At 41.0% G+C, this 26558-nt stretch overlaps 1 protein-coding gene across 1 annotated transcript in view; it reads right to left on the bottom strand.

Moving 5' to 3' along the window:
- The window catches only part of ush2a (Usher syndrome 2A (autosomal recessive, mild)), a 256530-nt gene that overhangs the window by 131983 nt on the left and 97989 nt on the right, over window positions 1-26558 (bottom strand). The window contains exons 30-44 of the mRNA XM_050054481.1: window positions 25269-25399; window positions 18825-18951; window positions 18139-18240; window positions 17453-17641; window positions 16662-16792; window positions 16121-16400; window positions 15532-15756; window positions 14125-14205; window positions 12030-12218; window positions 8697-8837; window positions 7501-7576; window positions 7016-7101; window positions 5862-6021; window positions 216-234; window positions 18-161 (exon numbers count right to left, since the gene is read on the bottom strand). Of these exons, the coding sequence (XP_049910438.1) occupies window positions 18-161; window positions 216-234; window positions 5862-6021; window positions 7016-7101; window positions 7501-7576; window positions 8697-8837; window positions 12030-12218; window positions 14125-14205; window positions 15532-15756; window positions 16121-16400; window positions 16662-16792; window positions 17453-17641; window positions 18139-18240; window positions 18825-18951; window positions 25269-25399 (2081 nt within the window). The remainder of the gene's footprint in view (window positions 1-17; window positions 162-215; window positions 235-5861; window positions 6022-7015; window positions 7102-7500; window positions 7577-8696; window positions 8838-12029; window positions 12219-14124; window positions 14206-15531; window positions 15757-16120; window positions 16401-16661; window positions 16793-17452; window positions 17642-18138; window positions 18241-18824; window positions 18952-25268; window positions 25400-26558) is intronic.

Raw genomic sequence — 26558 nt, 5'->3', positions numbered from 1 at the left:
AAGAGTAAGGGACTCACAGCGAGTGTGATGGTGTACGCTGCTCCGGGGGTTAGGTCCCGGAGCGTGTGGTCTTCAAAACGTTCTGAGCTGTTATAGGCGAGCACAGGCACTGCACCGTCACGTGACAGGAAGATGGAGTAGAACTCCAAAGCGCCGTTGACCTGAGAGGGACGTGGTGACAGGAAGATGGAGTAGAACTCCAAAGCGCCGTTGACCTGAGAGGGACGTGACCACCTGGAGAGGGAGAGAGGAATCAGCAGGGATGGAAATAACTAAATTCATTTGATCTAGTACTGTACTTTCTGATTTCAGGGACCAGGACATTACTTTATTATATTCCTTTTTCTGAGACTTTTTTTGTGTGACGCCTAACGTGCATTTCAGAGGGAAGCATGATAATTCTAATCCAGGGCAGAGGAAGTTTACTTAAACTTTTAAGTTAATTTGAAGCTGAAGACAAATTTCCACATGAATAGACAACAAAGATGTATTTTTATTCCACTGTACTCATCGTACAGCTCTCCTGTCAAATTAATTTAGAGATTCAAAAGATAGACATAGTTAATCTTCTTAATAGCCAAACTCCTCTAGAGAGGTCAAAACTATAAATTTATCCAACAAGTTTTTTCCTGTTTAACTGCAGCCGATAGGTTATGCCTGTCTACCACAGAACTCTACTGTTGATGAAAAAATAAACTGAAAACACGTACAAAAGCCACACCAGTGCTTTGGTTGACATATCTACTCACTGTGATGCACAAGGCCAGTTTAGTTAAAACACTGTATTTAAATATTTTACATTTATTTATATACTAGTATATACTTCAAAAAGAACTGTTGTCCTTTTTAACATGGACTGCTACTCTTAAAAATGACTGTATATTAAGATGTTGCCAGGACTGCATGGATTTCACTGGTTACACTGGTTATTTCATTATTTTTAAGATTGTGTGTATATACTGAAGGTTCAAACTAGATTAAAATAAGGCTGTGAGAGAGACAGAGCAGAAATGTAAGCGGCGTCTGTGGGCTTCCTTTTGTCCTAAGAAACACAATGCAGAAAGCTAAGGATTCTTAGACACGACTCACAAGCACGCATACTGTGGAGAGAGTTTCCTTTGTCAGATAGAGGTGTCTCCTTTTCTATATTTAGAACAGGAAGGTCATCCCCAACAGAGAGAGAGGGAGAGGACCAGAGACAGGATTTATAAATAGAAACATGTCGGCTATCCATTACAGAATGTGAAAGAGAAGGCAATATGGACCTAATCTTTGCTATACACACTAAACATTCAGATCTACTATTTTTGTCGACTTCATTGATGCTAAACTTTGATTTTTTAACTGTATTCTAACTAGAGACTGTAGGAGCTGCTGAATGTGTTCTGATGATCAACATTTATCCACTATCCTTTTAAATGTGATGTGAAGTATGCCTATTGATTGCGTTAGATAGATATTAAAGCTATGATTAAATAATTAAATACCAAAAGTTGTGTGGTCATGGGAAAATTAGAGGTGAATCTGTGTTTCTGTGTTTTGTAAATGATGAAACCTTGATGCACTTTTCATGTCACACAAAATCCAAAGTGTGTGTTAATTTTCCTACAATTTTGGGGATTACACAACAAGTAAATCCATCATAAATAAAGGAGAATTAAAACATTTTTTTATAAATAGTTCAATTGTTACAAATCCCTGAGAGTACCCAGCTCTCCTGGTATGGTAGCAGAGGGAGGCCATTTTAAAAAGTGATGGATTCCTTTCTTGGTTCCTCCCATTAAAAGCCAGTTTTTGAATGACTGATGAGTGTGTGTTAGCACACAATTAGCCAATGTGGCTAATCTATCACATTTATTATAAGATTTATGTGCTGTCGATTGGCAGTGTGATGTATGTCCACTTTTGAAAAACTAAATCAAAGGGGAGTTGTAATAATCTGTATCATAATTCACTGCGGTAATGGTTTTAGGAAAACCATTGGTTTTAAAAGTGTGTTATGAAATTAGTGTGAAACAGACGGGTGCTTTCTCAGCACGTTAAATTGAAAACCGTGTGCTTTGAGATGCAATGGGTTCAAATTCTGCATCACAATCTATGAAGTGTCAGCCTGTCTCCTGCACTTTCCCTCCTTCACCTCCTTCTGTTCTCTACTTCGCACTTGACAAAACAAATATTGATGATCGAAACAACAAAAACAAGCTGTAATTAAACAAACAGGATTGTTTTAGTTGGCTGAAATTTACCTCTTTCCTCGACATGCTATGTGTCCCATCTTGTTTTCTATGTATGTGTGACTGTCCACATTTCTGACAGTGTGGGTATTTTTGCAACTGCGTCTGCTCTTATGTGCATGAATGTGTTTGTGTCAGGTAGTGTTAGGTGAGGTCAGGGAATAAATCTGCTGATATTGTTTTGTTCACATCCTGCAGCCTACCTCAACCTTTCTCACAGTCTCTCACCCCAACTCTCTCACACACACACATACACAAACACACTCTATCTCACTTTCCTTTGAAACCTTTCTTACATTTCACTCCGTTCTTTCCGTTAAAACTCACAATTCATCTTCCTTTCTACTCTCTCTCATCCACTTTTTCTTTTCTCACATTTTTGCACAGCTGTTCTCTCCCTCTTTCCGTCTTTCTCAGCTTTTCTCACAGACACAATAGAGAGGTATTGACCAAGTATGATCTCTCAACCTCTGTCTATTACCAATGTGCTAACAAGGCAATACGTAGCCTTCCCACACCTGGTGAATATAGAGCTGAAACTCAGTTTAAAGGCTAAGGCTGTGTTGTATCTCTGTCCTGCAAACAGCAGGACTCTCATGGATGAGACATTACACCTAGTGATTTGTTTATGAGGCTGTCTGTCTATAGACTGCCACAGACTGTATGAAAGAAGCAGGCGCAGCCATCGTTGCGTCACCCACTGGTTTGTGGACTACCGCTTTAAAGCCTCAGGTTTGGCAGTCGCCACCGCGCATGGAAGAAGTTAGTTCAAAGTGAAATCTTTCTGCCATAAAGCTTTTCTAACAACATGTGGTCAATGTTAAGAAAGGGATTACTTTAATCCAAATCATGATCTTTTCCTGAACCTAGCCAAGTAGTTTTATTGCCTAAACTAAACCAAACTGTGACTGAAAACTAAAAACAGAAAATAAGTCAACACTGACTTCTGGTTTCTCTCAGGACATAAACCTCAGTCTCCTGGGTGAAAGTCCTGTGTCTGACCCATTCATCCACCACGATCTCCCTGTGCATACTTCATGCTCTCTATACAAGGTCATCTGACTTCCTAAAGCCTTAACAAAAGGCTCTCTGGCATCTTTTCAGAATTATTCATATCTGGACAAAAGGGTGGAGCTGTGGAGGAGTCAGGCTGGATCTGACTGAGAACCTGAGTTGCTGTGGTAGCGACTTTTCAGTCACAAAGTTGCCGCCCCCTAAAGCTCACCTAGCTTTATTGTTTTTTATACTCTAAATGGGACCATTATTTACAAATAGAACATCATGCTGTATTCAGAAAGACTTGAAAGTAGTGACTGAGACCAAATATTGTACATAGTCGTTCAGTCGTTCAAATATCGCCCAGCCCTAATCCCTATTTCCTATGAAATAATATTCATTTTTCAAATATTAGTTTATTTCAAAAAATTGATTTCTCCTTCAGCACTGACCATTTCCATTCCTCCCATGACAGATTGCATCCTTTTATAACACATTCAAGTATGAACAATTCTGATGCCAGGTAAATAAGAGGAAATCAGTGCATACTTTGTGAATCAGAAATCAGGTATTATCAATTTCCCTCTAGTAAAATTATTAGGGATGCACCGAAATGAAAATTTGTGGCCGAAGCCAAAGCCAAATAATATTAAACGCTTGGCTGAATACCGAGTACCGAATACCAAATATCGTTGTTTAGTTTTTCATTAGTTTTTGCAGATGAACCCCCTCCAGATTAGTGTTGTCACGGTACCAAAATTGGATCCCACTGTACAATACCAATGAAAATATCATGGTTCTGAGTAGTATCACGATACCACAGCGAAAATGAGGCAGATGTGCCTTTTGTCATTTATAAAAAGATAAATCACTTTTCTATAATACATCAATGATATTTCAATGGAATAAATTACTTATTGACTTATTCATACTTCAAAAACAGCATCAATAAGTGATTAACATAGGGGGGATCAAAATAAAATAAATAAATAAAATAAAAATCAACCAGCCACCCTCCTCCCCTGACAAGTAAAGAACAGTCCCTAAAGTGCGGTGAGGTTTGTGGGCCGTTACCTGCCACAAAGAGAGAAATGTGAACGGCTCGTTTCTCCTCTGACACGTCACATACCTGTGTTTGGCTGGCTCGGCTGTTCAGGTACTTCTGGGCAGTCATGACGCCAAGAAGAGGATATTATTGGAGCCGACTTCTCCGCACCGGTAAGCCGATGGCCGCCGTATTTGACAGGAATACATTAATGTTACTGTCTGTGTCTGTGACCCCTGTTCAACCCACAATCGGTGGGATTCGCCTTTCGTTTATGCTGCTGGTTGAAATCTGGAGGCTGCTCGCACAGCGTGCTGAATGATTTAAGCCTATTTTGCTCGCTCAAAACTATTTTTAGTCGCAAATGCGAGTGCGGTGACGGATGGATCGCCACACTGCCGACATTTTAATCCTCCCGTCATGGCAAGCTGTTTGATTGCGTTATCAAAACCGCGCCGCTATTATCCGGCCTTGCTTTTAACTTATTCCACCAAATACCAAATGTGTGTTTTTTTGCAATATTCGGCCGAATATATTCGGTTACCAAATATTCGGTGCATCCCTAAAAATTATTCTGGTAGATTCAAGAAAATGAAAAATACTCATGAATTAGGCCCACCAGTTCAATGCACCTCTGTCACTAAAATGCTCCAGCAGTACATTCAGGCAGATATGCTTGTGTGTATATGTAGATGTGCACTACTTATCCATGACGATCGAAGCATCACCAAGATCTTCACATCCTAACAGCACACACTCACCAATACCCTCTCTGACACTGTGTGCCTTCATATTACTCCTCCATCCACTCAGCACCCTCTGTCCATTGTTAAAGTGTGTGTGGATATGCCTGTTTGTGTGTGTGTGTGTGTGTGTGTGTGTGTGTGTGTGTGTATGTATGAGTGGCTCTCTGCCCTCCTGCGGTGAGTCCCACTGTAAGTGACAGTCAGGACACTAATGGCTTTCACGCAGATTGACTCCAACATACTCACACACACAAAAACCAGCAGCATTTGCACATGAGCATGATGGGAAAAGTGCAGAGATCTATCTTCCTCTGTCCCCTCCCTCTGGAGGTGAAAGGTCAAGTGCAGAGGAATATTCTGCATTGTAAACACACCTGCAGAAGGTCACTGACTCTATCTTACCCTGTCTCTCTCCCTTTGTCTTTTACACAGACACCACACGTGAAATACAAATGAAAAGCTACCTTACTCTGAATTAACGTTAATCTTAACCTGTCCTTTTCAGTGATGATTACACAGTAGATACACACTTTCTCTCTCGTTTAAAAAAACAACACTGACACATAAAGACTGTATGTGTACAGTACACACATGCTCACACTGTATTTCAGTCAGTTTCATACAACTGAGAAACTGTGTGAACTGCCTTTACATATACATTCAATGAGAACACCTGATGTGTCATGCAGCTTTATAAGCCCTGCTATGTGTGTTTGTGTCCCTGCCCACATAGCATAGACCCGAAACTAATATATTCTGATAAAAGGGCTTGTTAACATGGTGTTTGTGTGTGTGTGTGTGTGTGTGTGTGTGTGTGTGTGTGTGTGTGTGTGTACTTACTCGACCAGAATCGTCCGTGAGTCAAGTGGGGTAAGAGTTGGTGCATGTAGAGGCCCCGGAGGAAGCTGAGAGGTCAGCACAGTAACTTGTGAACTGTTGGTGCAGCCCACTGAAGTGCATGCACTCAGTACCAAGACATGGGTGGAATACACACCAAGACCTGAAACACACATGTGAAACACACGTCAAGTAACAGAGAGGTGTAAAAATAGGTACATACCCAATGATGGCTCAAAACCCTTGAGTTAAATTGTAAACCTAAGTTGCTCTCTAACTTGTTATCGTGAGGAGATTTAACTCCCGCCCCCTGAATTCAGTCCCTTTTGTCCCTTTAGCTCTGTTTCTCAATCGTTGTTTCTCTTTCAGTGCCTCAAAACTGCTCTCCATCTGTCTCACTGTGGCAATCTCACTCTCTGTAACACGATTTATTCTTGCACATACTGTATAATTACAATGTCCATAATCCTTCCAATCACCGCGAACATCAGACACTCGGCATTATTAACCCAGCATGGATCATATGTGCTCTCATGCATTCATTAACTTACAAAGACACACACATACACTGTTGGGCAGTGTGATGTTTTGCTACCCATGTGTATGTACGTGTGTATAAAATCAAAACGAGTGATAATCTATTCTGCTCATGTAAAATGCAATATAGGATGACTGTGTGTACATCCTTGCATACTGTATATCTGCATATGTTCAATTCAGAGTGTGTATGTGTGTGTTTGTGCATCTTGTTGTGTGTGTATCTATTCACATCCCAGCGCAGCACTCTAGTCTCAGTGGTGTGACGTGTTTCATACCTTCTTTAAGTCTACTTAATGACAGCTTTCAAAGCAAATTGTGTGTATGCATGTGCAGTAATGTTTAATGTTCTTTGTTTCTCTGCTGCTTCATTATCACGTGTGTGTGTGTGTGTGTGTGTGTGTGTGTTTAGCGCTCTTTTTCAAAGTGCTATTCCCTTGGTAAGGACTGAGATGCTCTTTCCTCTTTCAAATGCTAATCCCCCCACTCCATTTTGCTTTTCTTCGCTCTTCCCCTTCTCTTTACACCGAGGCCTCATCCCTCCACAGTCACATCTACGCTGTGACATGCACGCACACTTTAACACGCACACAAACACAAGCTCTCTCTCTCCTCTTTACCAGTGATGTTGTGTTGTCTGTCTTTCCCCCTGTAGACCATTTGGTTGTTGTGATAGAGGAGGAACTCTGTAATGTCTCCATTGGGCCTATCATTGGAACAGAAAAAAGTTAAAAGTTAAAGAAGTTGAAGTTAAATGAGGGTAATATTATTATGTTATATTTAACTTATACTATTTTGATGTTAAACTCCCTGTTGTGTTCAATTAGGGCGTCTTTATTCAAGATGAAAAAAACATGCATGCCGAACAAAAGGAGATACAACTTTCATTACAATACAACATTATGTTTGTTTTATGTATGATTCAATTTACTTAAAAACATATCCTCCCTTCACGTCTGTCATTCATATTCCCTTTAAGTAGTAGTAAATCAGTGCACTTACTTACTGTAGCAACTTAAAACTTGCAAATAAACAACATAACACAGACCAACAAAATAAGTGTTTTGGATGTGAGAAGGGTAGGTGAGACTGTATTGTGTATCACCTTGCTGGCGGTTCCCAGGTAATATAGAGGGCTGAGGGGGATGAGACTGCAGCTGGAGGAGAGACGGCATCTGGAGCTGAAGTTGTGGGAAAATCAAAAATGTTTGTTTAAAAGGAGAAGGTTAACACAGATATACTGGTTGGTATAAGCAACTGTGAGCAAGTGATACATGTTTTTTCTTTGTTTTTGTTTTTTTAATTTATACCAAAACAGGGAAAACAGTCATTACCTAATAGAAATGCAAAAATGCAACATGTATTATCAAAACTAACCTATGACTATATTAAAGGCATGTACATTGAACTCAACAATCACATCAAATGCTACAGATTTAATATGTTCTATATCATGATGCTCGACACTGACACAGCTTTGTACAAGTATTCAAAACACTGCAGAGACTGGAGCAGAAAATGTAAAGAATTTTATGTTCCTTGACCTAATGAAGAAGAGGAAAAATGTGCCTGAGCTCACAGAAAAATGAGTAAAATTGTCTCTACATGGGGTTTTCTGAGTTTGAAAAATATACTTTGGCAAAACAGAGTTATAAATAAGTTCTTTCTCCAGTCTTCCTAACATGGTTCAGTGTCTTAACTCTGCGCTCAGTGAGAATCAATACAGTAATCTGTTTTTTTTTTTCCTTTTACTTCAGATTGATTTTTGCTGTCTCTGCACTGACCCCTGCCGTCACATTATCTCCCCAACAAGGCCAGTTAGTCCAACACAGATTAATGTAGCGACTAACATGAAGAAAAATCTCTCTTTTACTCTTCCACTTCTTCTTTTCTTATACATGTCATCTTCCCTCCATGACCTCCCAGATAGGAAAAATGTTACTCTTTACAATCTGCCTTTCACTCAGTTGAAATGTGCTTCATTCGCTCTTATCATTTTGTGTCTTGCCCTCTTGAGCCATCTTACTGCTTCGTCTCTCTTTTCTGCTTCTGTTTATTCTATTCTAACTTGTCCCTTCATCTTGTCCCTCTTCTTGGGGGCTAAAAATCACTGAGGATACAGGATGTGAGTGTGTTTTAAAGTATGCCTGAGTGTGTCCAGTACAGACACAGTCATACATGAATGCCACTGGTAAGGGATGGAAAAAGACAAGCTCTGTTCATGGGTTTATGGAGGTGTGTGTTTATACAGTGAGTGTGTATGGGCACGCGTGTGTGAGTGTTTATGCTTTACAGCCTTACCTTCCTCCGGGGTTGTGAGGCTTGTCCTCAAATCATTATCATCACCATTGTTGTTATGAAGACTCTCTGTGCAGCCAACAGGACTACAAGCACTTACACTGATAATGTATCGAGTGGCTGGAGTGAGACCCGGCAGCACACCTGGAGAGGAGGAGCACATGAAAACGTCAGACAGGGTATGAAGCAGTGAAAGCAGGCACAGGGAATTTTGTTCAAAAGAAGACTATCTCTGGAAGACACTCAAACTGCTGAGGCCTCAAATTAGCTTCGGTTAACTTTACAATGCATTTTTGCAACACACTGGCACGGCAGCACTGTTTTATGGTAGACTTTAAAAAGAGAGGGTGAGGGTTGTGCTTTTACTAACATACGGGATGTACGCTTGTTGTTAACTGTGTAGTGAACCCTCTGTTAATCCAGCATTATGTTAGCTACCTAGCTAAAATCATTGTCAAGGTGTTGTTATCATAAACACATGTCCTAATACTCCTTTGTGCCAATCTCGCCTTATCTGGCTAAATGCCTATAAGTGTCTGTTACAACCTGTCATTACTAAAGTATACCTATCCTCTTCAACAGTGCAATTTAAATGCTCTACTTGTTTCTCTGCACCGCTGTTGCTAAGCAAAGTTGCTGGGCTTGGCACACACGGAGGGTCTATTCTAATTGTAAAGCTTCAGTTGTCTCTCTCTGATGTTTTTTGTCCTAGCTGTCTGCCCTCGCCACTCCTTTCCATATTTCCTAAGTCACTCTTTTACATCCCATCTCTTCTCTTCCACCCCCTCCAACCCTCCTTACTCTCTGTGTCCAGTCACCCTGTACTTGTGTCTCCTCTTTCTCTCTCTGTTACCCATGTCTTTTAATTCAATTAGGGGCCAGGGCCCCACTCCGCTGCCATTACACCCTCATTTGCTTTCTGTGTTTTTTAGCCGTTGGTGTAATTCTGCAGTCAGGTGTCGAGGCCATCATAAATTAACAAGAAGCCTTATCACGGTGGACTTAATGTCTGGCAAAGAGAGAGGGAGGGAATGGGGAGAACCGAGAGAGACACTGAAAGAGACGGAGACAGAGAGCTCATCTTCATATTTGCCTGGAGACATGGCAGAGTGGATGGGAGGAGGGACGAATAGCAGCAGCGGACGCAGACATCATCATCATCATAAAAGATGAAGTGAGGAAAGATCGAAAAGTGAGCAACAGAAAGAGAGAGAGAGAGAAAAGGAGCGATGCCAGGGTATGACATCACCGGGGTAGTCCTGAGTGTCTTGTTCCAAATGGAGACAGTCTCCTAAAGCTGGGGACTTGCCAAGGAGACATTAACAGGGTTGCCTGGGACAGTGTGTGCGTGTATGTGGGTGTGTTTGTATGTAAGACAGACGTAAAGTAAATGAAAAAGGCAGTGTGAATGTGCTTTCACTAAGGACTAAAATGCCCTTACAGGTCTGGCAAGAAGGTGGCAGGAAACCAGCGACAACAAGTTAACAGGACAATGGCTGCAAGTTAAGTTACATTTATCAGCAATTTGTCAGTAATGTTCGCCCAGCTTTTACTGAGCAAAATCCTTTTTTTTGTTCAGTTTGTTGAGACACTCCTACATGTCACTGGAAGCCTGGTTCAGTATCTCAACTAGATGGGACAGGTGAATTGATCATCTTGTTAGATTGCAATGTTGTTCCAGGAGTCCTTGGGCCCTGGCAGTCATGTGGATACCACTTGACATACATCACCAACCCAAACACTGTTGCAGACCAAGTTCACCCCCTCATGGCAGTGGCCCCCCGAGCAGGACAATGCTCAATGCCACACAGCAAAAACTGCTAAGGAACAGCCCGAGGTACATGACAAAGAGCTCAAGGTGTTGGTCTTGCCTCCATTCTCCAGATCCCAATCTGATCAAGCATCTGTGGAATATGCCAGCATCCTCCCTCACAATCAACAGGACTCAAAGGATCCACTGCCAACACCCAGACACAACAGGACACCTCCAGAGGTCCTGTGTTAATGCCTCAATAGGTCAGAGCCAAGTTTGACCCAAGAAGGCCCCATTGTGGATCAAGGGTACCTCTGGAGTTCCAGCACGTTCTACGAATGCTCGATCAGATTGGGATCTGGGGAATTCAGAGACCAGGTTGAAACCTTGAGCTTTCCGTCATGTTACTCAGGCCATTCCTCAGCAGTTTTCGCAGTGTGGCATTGCACATTGTCCTCATGGTAGGACCACTGCCACCAGGGGGCGTTTGGGTGGATGGTGCATGTCAAGTAGCATCCACGTGAATGCCAGGACACAAGGGTCAAGGTACATGACAAGGAGCTCAAGGGGTTGGCCTTGCCTCCAAATTCTCCAGATCCCAATCTGATTGAGCATCTGTGGGATGTGCCAGTATCCATCTTCACAACCAGCAGCACTCAAAAGATCCACTGCTAACACCAGACATGACAGGACACCTCCAGAGGTCCTGCGTTAATACCTCAACAGGTCAGACCCAAGTCCGACCCAAGGAGGCCCCACTGTGGAGCGGGGGTACCTCTGGGGTACTGGCATGTCCCAAGGATGCTTGATCGGATTGGGATGTGAGTAATTTAGAGACCAGGATGATGCTTTGCACTTTCTGTCACATTTCTCAGGCCATTCCTCAGCAGTTTTTGCAGTGTTGCATGGTGCATTGTCCTGATGGTAGGACCACTGCCATCAGGGGGTGTTTGGGTGGATGGTTCATGTCAAGTAGCATCCACATGAATGCTAGAACACAAGTGTTGAGGTATGTGAGAAAGAGTTCAAGGTGTCGGCATTGCCTTCAAATTCTCCAGATCCCAATCTGATGGAGCATCTGTGGGATGCAGGACAGGACTCAAAGGATCCACCCCCAACAACAGACACAACAGGACACCTCCAGAGGTCCTGTGTCTATGCCTCAATAGGTCAAAGCCAAGCCCGACCCAAGGAAGCCCTACTCTGGATCTGGGGTACCAGCACATCCCACGGACGCTTGATCGGATTGGGATCTGGGGAATTTAGAAACTAGGATGACGCTTTGAGCTTTCTGTCATATTTCTCAGGCCATTCCTTAGCAGTTTTTGCAGTGCGGAATTGGCGCAGTTTCGTGATGATAGGACCATTGCCATCAGGGGGTGCCATTGTCTTGGGGGGGGTGCTTGTCACATGAATGCCAGGACACAAGGGTTCTTCAAAGAACATTGCACTGTTACAAGATGATCAGTATTACTAATTCACCTGTCAGTGATTTTAATGCTTTGGCTGATCGGTGTATATATGTAATATATGTACTGCATGTCAAAATATTTTAGACAATCAAAGGTTTGTGTGTGTTTTACCTGTGAAATTTCCATTGGCTAGGTATGTGGCTTTGATAGGTGGTGCTTCCGGCTGATCTCTATTGTAGGCCTTCAACTCATATCGATCAATCAGCCCTCTGATTTCCCCAGTGGGTGGCACCCAGCTCACCTTGGCACTGAATCCATCCAAGCTCTGCACTGTAGTTGGAGGTGGCACAGACCTAGGTACTACAAAGAGAAAGACAGAGGCAACATGTGTCAAGATGAGAGGAGACTGGGAAGAGAAGACAACTGTGGAACAAGATGGTGAAAGAGAAGATAAATATGTAAGCAGCAAAGTACATAAATAAAGAAAACAACCTCATACTACAATTAAACTAAGTAATACATCATAAAGCAAGTAAGATAATCAAAGACAAAAGAATAAAAGAAAGAAAAATACAAGAAAGAATATAAGTCAGATAAAACAAATGTCAAAACAAAGATGTATCAAATAAAAGCCACAAGGGAAAATATGAAAGAAAAAAGCAAAACAACAGGTCGAGAGCACATGAGGTTAAAGAAAAAGCATCCCCCTTCTCTCTGTGTTTTAATAGGCCCAGTAAATCATACCTCGCCATTAGCATAAATAGTATTTATGAGAGTAGTAACTTTTTCAGCACTGATTTAATACAGCCAGCCATTCATTCTGGGCTATATTTCACAGCAATCAGCCTCCCTCCTTCTCTGTAGCACTCCCCTTCTTTCTCTCTCTGACACCCTCAGTAGTTCAGGATGGTCCAGGTCCTTTCCCCCCTCCCTCTCTGTCTGCCTCACAACCACTTTCATTTTCTGTTCTCATCCATCCTTCCATCTTCCTTTGCATCTGTCCCTGTTTCAGCTTACAAATATAATAAATTCCATGCTTACAAATTCATGTTACATCTATCTTTCATATCCTTAATCTCACTCATTCCAGTCCGCTGTGCTTCTTGGTTCTGCGCAGGATTGTACAGTATATTAAGTCATAAAACAGTGCATCACTGACAACCTGCTTCATGCTCTACCTCCAACGACCTTTTTGTTTTTCTTCTGTCAGTCATTAACTTCCTTTTTCCTTAAAACTTTCTCACCTTCCTTCTCCACGTGAGCTTCCAGTTCTTATCAATCCTTTTCTTTCTCCTTTCATTATTCCCTCATCTCGCATCTTTTCTGATCTCCTAACATCCCTTCCCTTCTTACTGTCCAGCCACATCTTTCCTTCTCTTTATTCTGACTCTTCCTACCTCCTCTCTCCTCCCACCTTTCCTCTCAGTACTTTCCTCCTTCCTCCATTCTCCTCCATTTCCCTCAGTTCTTAATGTTTTTAGCACTTCCTCCTTCACTCCTTCATTCCTCTCTCTGGTCATAGCATGGTATACTGAGACCTACCAGTGTATCGTTCACTACTAACGAGCAGCTTTATATTACACAAGGGACCACACAGGCCATTCTGGGTTAACAGCCTTTTACTGGGATGCCCTTTATAGAGGCTTTATCAATCTCTCATACCGTCGGGTACATGTAATATCACTGGCTTTGGATAAGTCTCACATATTGTACAACATAGTGGTGGTTTTACATCTACATCAACAAAGAGAAACACTATAGGACAAAGTTTACATTCCTTGTCGAATGGGCCAAATTGTGTCTGAGTAAAAGATATTTCAGTTGCAGTCAATAAGGAAAAATCATACATTTGTTAATGACTCAGTAAATGAAATACTAATTTAAAGACAGATTACACAGCACACTGAATGAACATACATGTCAAGAGGAACACACATATACACACACACGCAAACACACACACACACATAGTATGCTTATGCCTGGTGCTTAAGGGTGTTATCATTCCATCACACTATTAGAAGGTAGGTAGGTGGGTAGAAACAATTATACTGCAGCAGACAATGTGTACAATGTTTGCTGTGCTTGTGTACTGCAAGGACGAGTCGCATGTGTGAAAACATATATGAGTGTGACTGCGTATTACTGTTATGATGTTGTCATCATCATCATCATCATCATCATTACATCTGACTGTAAACATACTGGTCTGATAATAAACAGTAAGGCACACCAAGTATTGCCAGAAAGACGAGAGATGTTTTACCTTTGCTTCGGCTGCGTCCTCTCTGCCAAGGTCCTGCTGCCCAACCTCCAGCAGCCAAGGCCACAAACCTGTACAGGTACTCTTAAAAGTTGTATGTGTGTTTGTATACATAGGAGAAAGGGTTTGGGATGCACATGGAACAGGGAAGAAACAGATTTCTTATATTAAAATAAAATATATTGTGTAATGGAATGTGTAGGAGAAAATTAAAATTAAGTACAAAAAAAGATGCATCACGTTCTCTGTATCACCTAAAATCAACATCATGATTATCCCATTTATCTTAGTAACGATTAATATACAATATGCTATTATATACATCCGTGTACAAGATTGGTCATCCCCATTGTGGAACTTTTTCTCTTTGTACTGAACAACGAACCAAAAATCATGGATTATAACACGTTGTATTTTGAGCAATATTTATTAACGACTTAAAAACAACTTGAAAACTAAAATATATATTTAAAAAAATACAACTATCACAATAATTTTCGAATTCTGCGACTTATTGATATGACTAAAATTTGGTCAGTTGGAGTCATAATGTTAGTTTCAGTCTTTTTTATCTATATATTATACCATTTATATAATTTGATGTGATGCAGTTATCAACTTTAAAATCTACACTGGATTTCTTGGATGGTTTGCTCATACTGTAACCTCTGTGTCAGTCAAAAAATGTTAAAGCAATATCCCCAGTGTGAGATCACATCAGAAAACCCTAATGCACACCTTATCGACAGGTATGTAAGAGTACAACCTCACCTGAAAAGAAAACTGGACTTCCTTGCACCATTGGCACTTGGGATGAAAATGTCACTACGGCACACCCGTCTCAATCTGAACAACAAGCTGATGGGTAGAGTTTGTAATTGTGTTGTGATTTCGATATTTAAGATTAGATGATGGTCCACTAGGTATCTCCCTATCCAAATTTCCCCTACTGATAAATATTGGTTAAGTCAAGTTCATTTTATTTTATACAGTGTAATCCTATATCATAAATAACAAATTTGCATCAAGGGGATTTACAATGTGTACAGCATATGACACCCTCTGCCCTCAGAGCCCTTGATTTGGAGGGGTCTGAGGACTTGGAAAACTTTCCAAAAGACATGTTTCTACATTCATTATTCTTTTCTAAAATAGTCCTTCAGTAATAAGCTTGATTGCTGATTGCAAATTGACTTGGGTGCTGACTTGATTAAATATTTGAAACTGACTGTTGGAACACAGACTGGAGTATCAGCACCATGTTCTTTGGATTGTTTGATGTCTCAAGAAGGTCTATCACTAAAACCATGTTACTTATTAAAAAGTTAGCATTGACAGTGTGCCAGAGTTCCAGGAAAGCACTCTCTCTGTGTTAGTGTAGTAATGTAAACCTGCACTGTGCATCGTTACCGGTGAAAGGCTGTAGGCTATGATCTGTGGCTTGTGTCTTCCTCCCACTGTACACCAACACTGAATCATTTCCTCTGCAGTTGTACCGGCTTTCACCGATGGGACAGCCGTCTAAGTAGACTCTAACAGAACGGTGGGAGGCAACAGAGAGATTAACACTTTGACTGACAGGAGGGTTTGTTCCATCACTGCGTATGGTAAGACCCTTCATGCAACCTCCTAGGCCTGTGAAAGAGGAAAGCAGAAGAGAAAGAGAAGAAGAAGGAGAGGAAGAGGAGAACAAGAAAAAAGGAAAGAGGAGAAAGGGGAGGAGAATGTGAGAACAGTGCATCTTTCTAAAAACTGTGAAATGCTTGTCTCCAATTGTTTAAATAATCATTAATCATTGTCTAAACTATCATCTACCACTTTCTAATTTGCAAGTTGAACTTGTCAAGCACTTAAAAATTAGTCAAATATGATACTGCAAGCAAATACAAGTGTAATCACTATGACTCCTGGATGGTACATTTAATGCTGCCCTGGCCAGACTGTGGAGTGGGCAAGACGGTCGCACGATAGTGTAAAAGTACTGACACGACATTCTCACCATGTTTGTGACTTCGGCTGTCCAGAGCAGGATGTATGAGCTCCATGGGCACGCCTCCCAGGTATAGTGGTGAATTAACTCTCAGCCTTACTGCTCCTCCCACTCCCCTGGTCTCTTCTGCCCAGTCATTGACGGCAGCAGAAATGAGCGAGCCACGTTTTGCCAATGAAAGTTGTTTCCACTCTCCATCGCAGTAGCTAAGCCCCACCCACATGCTGAGTTCAGTCACATGACCTTCAGAGGCAAGAATGAAGAACAGGAGACCACCATCCAGCTCCACCTAAAAAAAGGGCACCAACAGACAAAAAATAATAAGCTAATGACATAAGATTTCACCCATTTTAAATAGTAGAAAAAATATGTATCGAAAACTCGTGTTTAGCACCCCCCCAACTGAAGCTTTGAACATTTACTGTTGATTATTAACGAAGCTCCAGAGGCCAAAAAATGATATTTGTGACAGTCACACTGATGTCATGTATTTCTTTACTTTTATTTGAGTGTTTGCAGTATTACTTTTAAATGCATCTCTGCTCCTTACCAGCATGTAGTCTTCAGTTTCTGTGCTGTACGTAAAGAGCAAAAGTGCATTGAGCTGGTCTGTTCTGAAATCCATTGAAATGTCAAAGTCCTGTCCTCCACTGAACACATCTCTGCCCATCTCCAAGTACCCTGAAATAAGGAAGAAAGAACTGACGACAACATGACATTTCATTATGAGGCTAAACACGAAAAATTATTTTGCCATATTGGGGACCTGTCAAAATAGTCTGTACTCCCCCTAACCAAATATAACATTTAAGTCACATTTAAAATGTGTGATGTGTTTATGGTTAACATCCTATTTTCATATATTCAAAAGTGACAGACAAATAAAAGATTGGATGAGCAAGCCCATTTACAAAGCATTAATGGAGGAAATGTACACTGATGAACCTGATCTTTCATACAGAGACCAATTAACTTATCATCATCATATTTATCAACATGAAACAACAACCTCATTACCACCAACAGCAGCAGCAAGCATCTTATTAAGATATACAGTGTTGCCAGAGTATTAGGGACACTAAAAATCCACTTGAAGTTGTATCCCAACACATCATGCTTATTCCACAGAGCTTTTCTCTGCAATACAAATACTCTTGTGCCTTTTGTTCTGTTTCTATATTGCAGTATGAAGTATTGTGTTACAATGTACACTATCATTTCACTCTGGCAGAGCATAACTTTCAATCTCTCTAGCATACAATAATGTTGATGTGCAAGTTTTTGTAAGTGAGTTAACAAAAAATCATCAGAACCATTTATGTTATTGACAAAAGATCCTACCATGACCCAGAAAATGGGCTCCATCCATAGTCTGAACAGGGCATCCCTCCCAGCTTTCATAGACTGCCACCTTCTTTGTAGCTTTTGCCCAGTCAAGAGATTTCCATTCCTCTGCGGGGCTGTCGGTCATTTTAAAACTCACGTCTCTGAGGCAACCAGAGAAACCCTGTCGCACTAGTCGTGCATCACCTGGTGAGACAGACAAGAAAAAATACCATAACTGCCACTTGAAAAATGTTCACTGAATGATTTTAAAACTGTCCAAAATATTAAGTTTAAGCTCAAAATGTATATTTCAAGTTGTCAGTAGCTATTACCATGCAGTGCTTATCATACAGATGACCAGGAGTCACAAAGTATGCCTGAATATGCCAGTGATGGCAAATTTACTGAAGACAGTTATGCCGGTCTCGTTGTAGTGAGATTGGACCTCAACCAGGAGACTTTAAAGTATTTATATCCCTTTCCTAAATTATACTTGAGGAGGACAGAAAACCTGCCGTATCAAAAAGAGTGGCGAGAATTGGCAGAATACCATTTCCTTAGCAGAGAATAAATAAAGTATATAAAAATAAATTAAAAAGCCAAGCCAGGTCACGATGGCCACATGTATTAAATCTACTTAAATGGTAGAAATAATAAACAGCAACACATAATAATCAAAGAGTGGGAAACGATGGACTTACCTGAATCCTCTCTGAGCAAAGTAAAGTCTGCAGGCAGCCCTCCAATGAATGTCCCTGTGTTCTCACCAATGATAGTGCTGCCACTGGAGGCTGACGCACTTCCTGGTGGTGGGGTAGGATGGTGGTTTTACACATAAATGTCATGGGGCAAGGCAAAAGTGTGGAGTTAAGGGGGATAAGAGTAAGCGTAAAATCAGAGCATTTAGGAAACAGAAAGGAATTACAAAAGGAGGGAAGGACAACATAAAAGCGAGGAGGGAAAAAGGGGGTGAAGGTTAATACAAAAAAGAAAGCAGAGGGTGAAACTAAGCGAGGTAAGGGTTTAACTCATGCAGTTTCTGTATAGATTTACCCAAAAAGAAAGAACATTAATAACATATTTGAAAACAACTGAGGAACCTAAGTGTGTTTCTGTGTGTGTGAAGTAGTATTTTTCTCATCAGACACAGAATGGCTGGGATTGACCTGGCTAATACCTCCATGCGGAGCTGGGGGATTTACATACATACAAACACACATACACTCACATACATACATACATACACATCAGTCTCACACTATTCACATCCATGCACAGGCGCACATCCTCGCATCTGTAGACATGCCAAAATACACTTTCATTGACACTCACGCTCCCACACAGAGCAGACACACACAGTGGTCAGTATGAATATGAGAAGAGTTACCTCTGTATTGATTGTTTACAACGATTGTTCCCACGGCCCCTCGCCTTGTTGCTACGATGCTGTGCCATTGTCCATCATTGTAGCGGCGCCCTCCATCACCCTGCACACTCACAGCCACTGCTGAGCCCTACAACACGTGAAGACATGAACACACAATACAGGAAAGAAATTAAACTCATGTACAATAATGGGGTTGTGAAGACATCCTCTGACCAATGCGTCTCACAGCTATGTGTATTACCGTAATCACTGAAGTATATCTATGACCTCTGGCTCAAAATAGACCAGTTTTCAAATAGCAGTGCAATCAAACAGGCTTACTTTGTGACATTTCAAATGATCGCTTCTTTATGCCTCTGTTGTGCGAACAAGGTTAGACATTAAGGATCGATGACACACATCATACACACACCACCCTGAAGAGGACACTAACATACACATATAATCATCAAAGTGTTGTTACAAGGCTTTTTGCTACCTATTAAGTATGACATCATTGTTGTGATCAGCTTTTAGCAAGTGGGCAAAGAGTAATGTAGTAAAAGAGGAGTAACAGGCAGGTGCACACTCACACAAAAACACACTGACAACATATATCCACACACAGATATACACACAGTGATGAAGATTTAATGATGAGATCAATAAATGTATGAATGCCAGAGTATATCAGCCTCTGACATCTTTACTACCATTGCTAGACAGCTCTACTTAACAAGACAACATGGGAGGAGTCTCTCTCTGTTACTCTCACTCACTCTCAGACACATACACACCAGATCAGATTCCTTGTATGGTAGAGACACTGGTAATGGAAGCAACTAACACTCGACTCTCCTCAACTTTTCTCTTACACACACACACACACACACACACACACACACACACACAGTGTATACACTTTCAGATTGATACAGAGGAAGCATTCAGTTTGTCCAGCAACATATACCATCAGCCTGAGCCATGTCACTCATTACGTGCTGGATGAAACACACACCACATTTTAACAAAGACCCACCAATGATGGTGGTGTCATTTCTGTAGCTTGCACTTAGGTGTACAGCACTTGACTGAGGTGTGTGTCTGCTATTGTGTTAGAAGGCCCCAATGCCCCAATCTCTTTCATATAGAGTATGTGATGCTGGAAGCTAACACACTGCGCACTCACACACACACACACACACACACACACACACACACACACACACACAGCACTTACCCAAAGTGCCCATGGCTTTCCCAGCCATGCTTGGCAGTCTGATACAGAATGTGAGCATATGTATTTGTGTGTGTTTCAATGTGTGTGAATATACTGTGTATGTGTAAGAGACAGACAGAATGAACAAAAATCGTCGCTTATGGAGTTCCGTCCCAAACCGCCAATGTAGTCAACCCTGGCAAAGTCAGAGGCCTCAGCAAAAACTCACACTCAGTCAGGTGACTGACAGTCATCTCAAGTTTAAGTAAAAGAGACATATGCATTGAATTGACTGTAGACAGGAAAGGCGTATGCTAAGTGCACTTAGGCGTATTCTTCTTACACTTTGTACTGTAATCCTCTGCTCAGTCCTTAGAAGCGAGACCAGCCCAATAAACATAAAAGTCAATCCATGAGTGAGTGACTGCATAAGTGATAAAGTTACATTGACAAAGTTACAGGTCAGAGTGATTGATGATGGAGGTGTTGGTGTTTCCCCATTGGCCGCTGCTCTTTCGAAATGAACAGGCACTGACAGGCTGACAGAGCCGTTGATACTGACTGTCCTGCATTACTGTATTCCTCATTTACTGTTACCAGGGTGGCATTACAGCATGGTGGAATTAGCAAGCGAACTAGCCAGCCACTACATGACAACTTCATCAACACTCTCTTGTCACAGTGTAGGAAAGTACACCGCTATCGTCAGATGAGTAACAACTTTGTCCTGCTCATTTTCTGTAACCACTGTAACGTCAGTATACAAGCATGGTGGAAAGCAAGCTAGATGGGTAACTAACTAGCCACGGGCGAAATGGCAGTTTTGTGAGATCACCTTATCAATTCAGTTGTGCCTGTATGACAAAAGCCCTACGTTTATTTAAAAGTTAAAGGAGAACTATTATGCTTTTCCTCTTTTCTGACCTATAAATGTTGTTACAATGTTGCATAGTCGTGTTAAACGATGCCAACGCGTCAAATAATGAGGTTCGTGCATTTGGAAGTGTGCCAACGCGTCAAATAATGAGGTTCGTGCATTTGGAAGTGAGACCTGCAAGCTGCTTTTGATGGCTCTGCATGCTGTGTTTTACAGTCTTTTTTAAACAGTGTAGTCCGTGTGACATTAATGCGTGCCGGACTTACTTATATGGGCATGCCCAGGCATGCCGGCAGCGCTCGGCAGCCCTTCGGAAGTCCTCGGGAGTGTGACCAATCACAGCGGAGTGGGCTCGGCGGGAGGCGAGGGCCGGGGGGTGGAGTAACTTACACAGACCGTTTTTGCGGGATGCAGGAAATACAAGGAAGCAGTGCAGTGAGAGGCACAGCGTCCTGAAGATCTGCAAAGCTTTGTGTGCAGGTAATCGTGTGTAGCTGCTCTATAGGAGTCCAGAAATCAAATACAAAGGCCCGAAAATGAGTATAATAGGTCCTCTTTAATGACTATTTTGTGTTACAATGTCAGAGCGAGTGCTGCCGCAGTTATGACAATAAAGTGGAAATAAGACACTGATTGATCAGTGGAACTTGGCTCAGACAGTGGCCAAAGGCTGGGCAGCTTCTACTAGTTAGGCAGGGACGTACAGTCTCAATTTGAGCTGAAGAGAGGAGGGTTGTGTCAAATGATCAGTGGGTACAGCTCCAGAGAAAGAAGGCCTTTCTGCTGTGTAACTGTGTCTAAGTGTACTGTTCTTCATTTTACCATGTATTTACATGAATTTTGGGCTGGACTGTTAACAAAGGGGCCAGCTCTGTAAGCTAAAGTCAAGTCCTTTACTGGTTACACATGTGCTGACCACTTTCCCTTTCAAGTTAAAAGCCCTCTAGCGTTTCACACACGGTCTGGCTATATACTAGGTTTTGACCTAGAATTGTTTTTTCAGATGAGTAAGAGATGGAAGCAGACCAAAATACTTAAGAGATGAGATGAGGGTGTGTCTTCATAAGCGTGCAAGTGGCAAATAGGAATCCCTTTACAATAGAGGTGTAGCCTCCTAAAGGGCAGTGGCAGATTGTGGGTCTTACTAGAGTTAATGCACATTTAAGGAGCACCACTAAGTGGGTAGGCTCTAGTTTACTTTCATGATATTTAGTATACATGTTTAGCATCTGTTGTTGCAGATTACAATGTTGTCTTCCCCAAAGGCTGGAGGACTGTAAAATTACAGCTGTCTAGATTTCAATAGGAGCCACAAGTGTTATGGAGCTAAGAGATAACCCAGACGCATGACTGGTAGAAGAAAATACATTTTGTGTGTTTACCACTTGTCTGTGTGACAATGACAGCTAACTAGCGAGTTGACAGGTACATGTGTATTGTAGCATTACAACCTGTGACAGACACTGTAGTTATCAATAGCTACATACACTTCTATATAGTCAGATAGCCAGTGGTCCATAAAACACAACTCACCTGCGTCAATAGAGGATGAACTTGAGCTGTGTGTGTATGTATGTTAAATAGTTTGTGACATTAGGCTAATGCCAATGCCTTGGTCCATCTCTGTGATGTGATAGGGAATATTTCTGAGTGTCTAATGTGCGTCAATGTATTTTGTGTGCATGTGTGTGTGTGTGTGTGTGTGTGTGTGTGGCAGCTCACACGTGCACATATTTATGAGCATATCACTTTCCTGTGTCATGCTAAATTACCCCCCACCCCCCAACCCCCCGCACTGGTAATCCCATTAGGCTAGCTCAACAGGCTAATAGGGGGAAGTAATGGGCCCAGCTATATGTATCTAGGGGAACACTAATAAGCCGTGACACCACTCCCACTGTTAATTACCCCAAACTAGTCTAAACAAAGGAATCAACCCAGTTGGAGAAGACACATACGCTCCATCGCACATCTAGCAGTACACTTAACCACAGACGCACACATTAACTCTGCAAGTCAACAAGGATCTGTTCAGACACATACACTCCTCTGCGCACACAGATACATCCCATGGTTACATTTTGATGAGGGTTTTTTGATGACGAGTATTGGATGGTGATGAGAAAGAAAAGTCTAAGTGTGTATGTGTGTGTTTGTTTGAGTGTGTAATTAGTTGGTGGCCTCATGGAAGTATGTGTAATCATCTCCCATCATCACTTTCATCATCTAAGTCGTTGACTCTTTAACCCCTCTACATGTGTCTGTATGGATGGATAAGGGAAGCAGGGCTGTGTATGTGTGTGTGTATATGTGTGTGTGTGTGTGTGTGTGTGTGTGTGCGCGCGCACAAGGGTGCAAAGCTTAATTAGCTTGCAATTGGTATTCACGCGTGGTGACTGCAGGGAATGAGTTAATTGCAGTCCAATTCAAACGTTGACACACTTTCAAAGTTTTTTCCCCTCTCCCTGTCTCCCTGACAGAAACCAATGAGGGGCTACAGATCACATTTATTAGATGAGAGCAAGTGAGAGAAAATGGTAGAGAGACAGAGGGAGTGAGAAAAAAGAGAGAAAGACAGAGAGACAGAGGTGGATCAGAATAAAAATGAGAAAAACAGGTGAAGGTGAGCGAATAAGTAAAGTGAGCAGAATTAAATCAAGTATTGTATTAGACAAAAACAATTTAGGGGGATGTGGATGAAAAAGATGCATGAAAAAGTAAAACAAATTGGGTGAAATTGCCACAAAGTAAACTTCAAAATAACAAAAATTTTGGAACATCCTTCTGTCAGATATGGTGCAGTAAACAAAACTCTGCTTGCTGCAAATTACAGGTGTGTTTGTTTAATGGTGGTCGAGCTGGATGAAGATGGTTTGAATTAGTGGAAGCAGACAAATTCTGCAAGTCTCTCAACAAAAGATAAGAGAGTAAAATGAAAACAATTTTAAAGAAAGCCTCCCCTCCTACTTTTAAAGAGAAATGCTAACTTTCGCTGCTGCTGAAATCTTCTTGACCATTTTTTGTTTCACCTTTGTAAAACACACAGAGATAAAATCTGATTCCAATCAGCTTGTTGATGGCACGATGACCTGTCTTTTTTGAAAATGCAGGGCTCAAAATACCAAGTTCATATGCAGTGAACATAAAATTTGAGCTGTCAGCGTTCGATCTCAGCTCAACACTTTGTGGCAATTCTTCTTTTTTTGTTGTGTGTGCAAATTGATTTGCTAGTTGTGTACTTTTCATTACGTCGCTCACGTAGTCACTTCATCTCTGATTTCTTTCTTGTTGTATATTGCCCTTGTGAAGCACTTTGTGACCTATGTCTGCGAAAAGCGCTATTCAAATAAATTTTACTTTCTTACTTACATGCATCAGTGACATAACCTAGTACGTCTGCCAACTCTACCACTCTACCTCATTCACTGTACTGACTTTTTACACACTCTCCCGCCACATGTCCATTTTCTCATTTAGTGTAAAAACAATGTTTAACTGATAACACTGCGGTGTAAAAAAAAAAAAAAGGACACTAACAGCACCATACAGACAAGACAGAGAAGCACCACACAGAAGCAGCACCCTGAAAATGCTGCAGTCAAGCCATCTGTGGCCGCTGCACTGTGGTGAAGTTAGTTTTAAGTTGGATATTAAACCAACATTCAGTCTGGACTCAGCAGCATCTTCTAGCATTTAACTGCTGGGGGCTGACTTAGGGGTCAAAAATTATCAATGTATTGCTGTCTAAATAACACAAAACCAATGTTTTTTCCCCCAATACCTTGATACTGACTTGCCAATATTAGCAAAAATTATGATTAAAAAATTGCCCTAAATTCAACTCATGTGGCACACTTAATTTCATCATAAATGTGTGGTTCATTTATTTTATATAAAGATTTTAACAGAAACTACTGACAGTTTTTTTCAACAGCTTCTATGTAATGGTACCCAGTGACTCCAATGTCATACCAAAACATATTACTACAGGACACACAGGACACACCTCTTTACCTCTTTAAGTGGGATTTAAGTGCTTCTTCAATTTTATAGTTATATTTCTATGGAAATTTATATTGTTGTTTTTTTCCAATATAAATATATAATAATATATCCCTTCGCAGGACACACCTTTTCATGTGGGATTTTAGTGCTTTATATGTTTCTTTAATTTTTTAAATATTTTGTATGAAAAGTTTTTTTGTTTTTTTTTTCCAGGAAGTTCCAGTGTCACATTTAGTTTCATTCATATTCACAAATTGCACTGAAACCTGCTACTGTGACAAGTTTCGATTTGAAGTGTAGAGTTAAGTTCTTTGCACTCACATTGCACTCAAGTGTTAAAAAATAAAAACAAATCTTAACATACCTGTGGGTCAAACAAAAAGTAAGGCCGTCCATTTTTGAGCTGAATAGCCAGAAACTCATCCTGATTTCCTGGAGAGAAGGCGCAGAGCAGCAGGCCGTCTGGGGACCGAGTTTTGAAACTCAACTCAACACCTGATTCAAAGTCAGAGAGAGACAGAGCAAAAAAAATGTTTTTTCTTTTAATTTATATACAATATAACGAAAGTGCCCATGTAAAGACTTAAAACAGCATTTAAGACAGTCCATAGTGTTCACCATCTAATCTAAAAAGAGCGACCATCTCTTCATGAACAGGGTCTTTATCTTTCTATTCACTTTCAGTGTGTGAAAAAAAACAAGTCGTAAAAACTGCAGATTTTTACTGTTATCAACCCAAAGATCATATTTGTATGCTTCTTCCTTCTCCATCCAGACTGTCTGAATTTCTTCAAATCCATAAGATGTGAATGGGCAACCAAAAAAAATAAATACTACTTGCACAACACTATTGTACAGGGGGCAGAACTAGGGGTCTGCAAGGTTCCCTTTTTTTCTAGATAGACATTCATTTATTTAACTCATTTAACTTTTTCCATGTAAAGTCTATTTCTCTCTACAAATTCTTACACCGTATATATAAGGTTAAATATAACCCAATTCTACATTTCTCAAATAAAGGCTAATTATCCTATTTCTAAATACAATAAAGCCTATATAAAAAGCATACTGTGAATCAAAGCTTCAGCAATGTGGGAAACTTGTGGGTTTCCCTCTAACACACACACACAGCACAGAATTCTCCTAACGTGCCGTCTTGTCATGTTACTATGGATCAGAGATTGGATCTTAATCCACTACTAGATCCACATAGCGACAGAGAGCATGCGGTTTTACGTGTGCGTTTCCTCCGCTCTGTCTGTCTCTGAAGGGAACAGAAGTGTGGGAAGATCTGAGGAGTTGAATGCAGGGAGTCCAGGGTTCATCAGAAGCCGGTGTTTGCAAAATAATTAGTGTGTGAATTCACTTAACATGGAGAGAAGTCAAACAGTTACATGGCGAGCTCAAGATGAATACAGATTATCCGTTTCAGATTCAGAACTCACAGTTTTCACACCGTTGTGAATGAAAAGTACCTTTTCCGTGTTGTCTCTTTGTAACTGGATCTACTGTGATGCTAACTGTTGATATATGGCAACACGTTAAGACTTGTCAAGCCAATTCAAGTCTACTGTATAATTTGTGCAACAGTTTGTATATACTCAATAAAATAAATTCCATTAAAAAAAAGGTTCCGAGTTTGAGAGGGTTCCTG

This window comes from Epinephelus moara, chromosome 1, assembly GCF_006386435.1.
Source record: "Epinephelus moara isolate mb chromosome 1, YSFRI_EMoa_1.0, whole genome shotgun sequence".
NCBI classification, from domain to species: domain Eukaryota; kingdom Metazoa; phylum Chordata; class Actinopteri; order Perciformes; family Serranidae; genus Epinephelus; species Epinephelus moara.
Note: the sequence above shows the minus strand (reverse complement) of the source record. Positions and strands in the feature narration are given on the sequence as shown.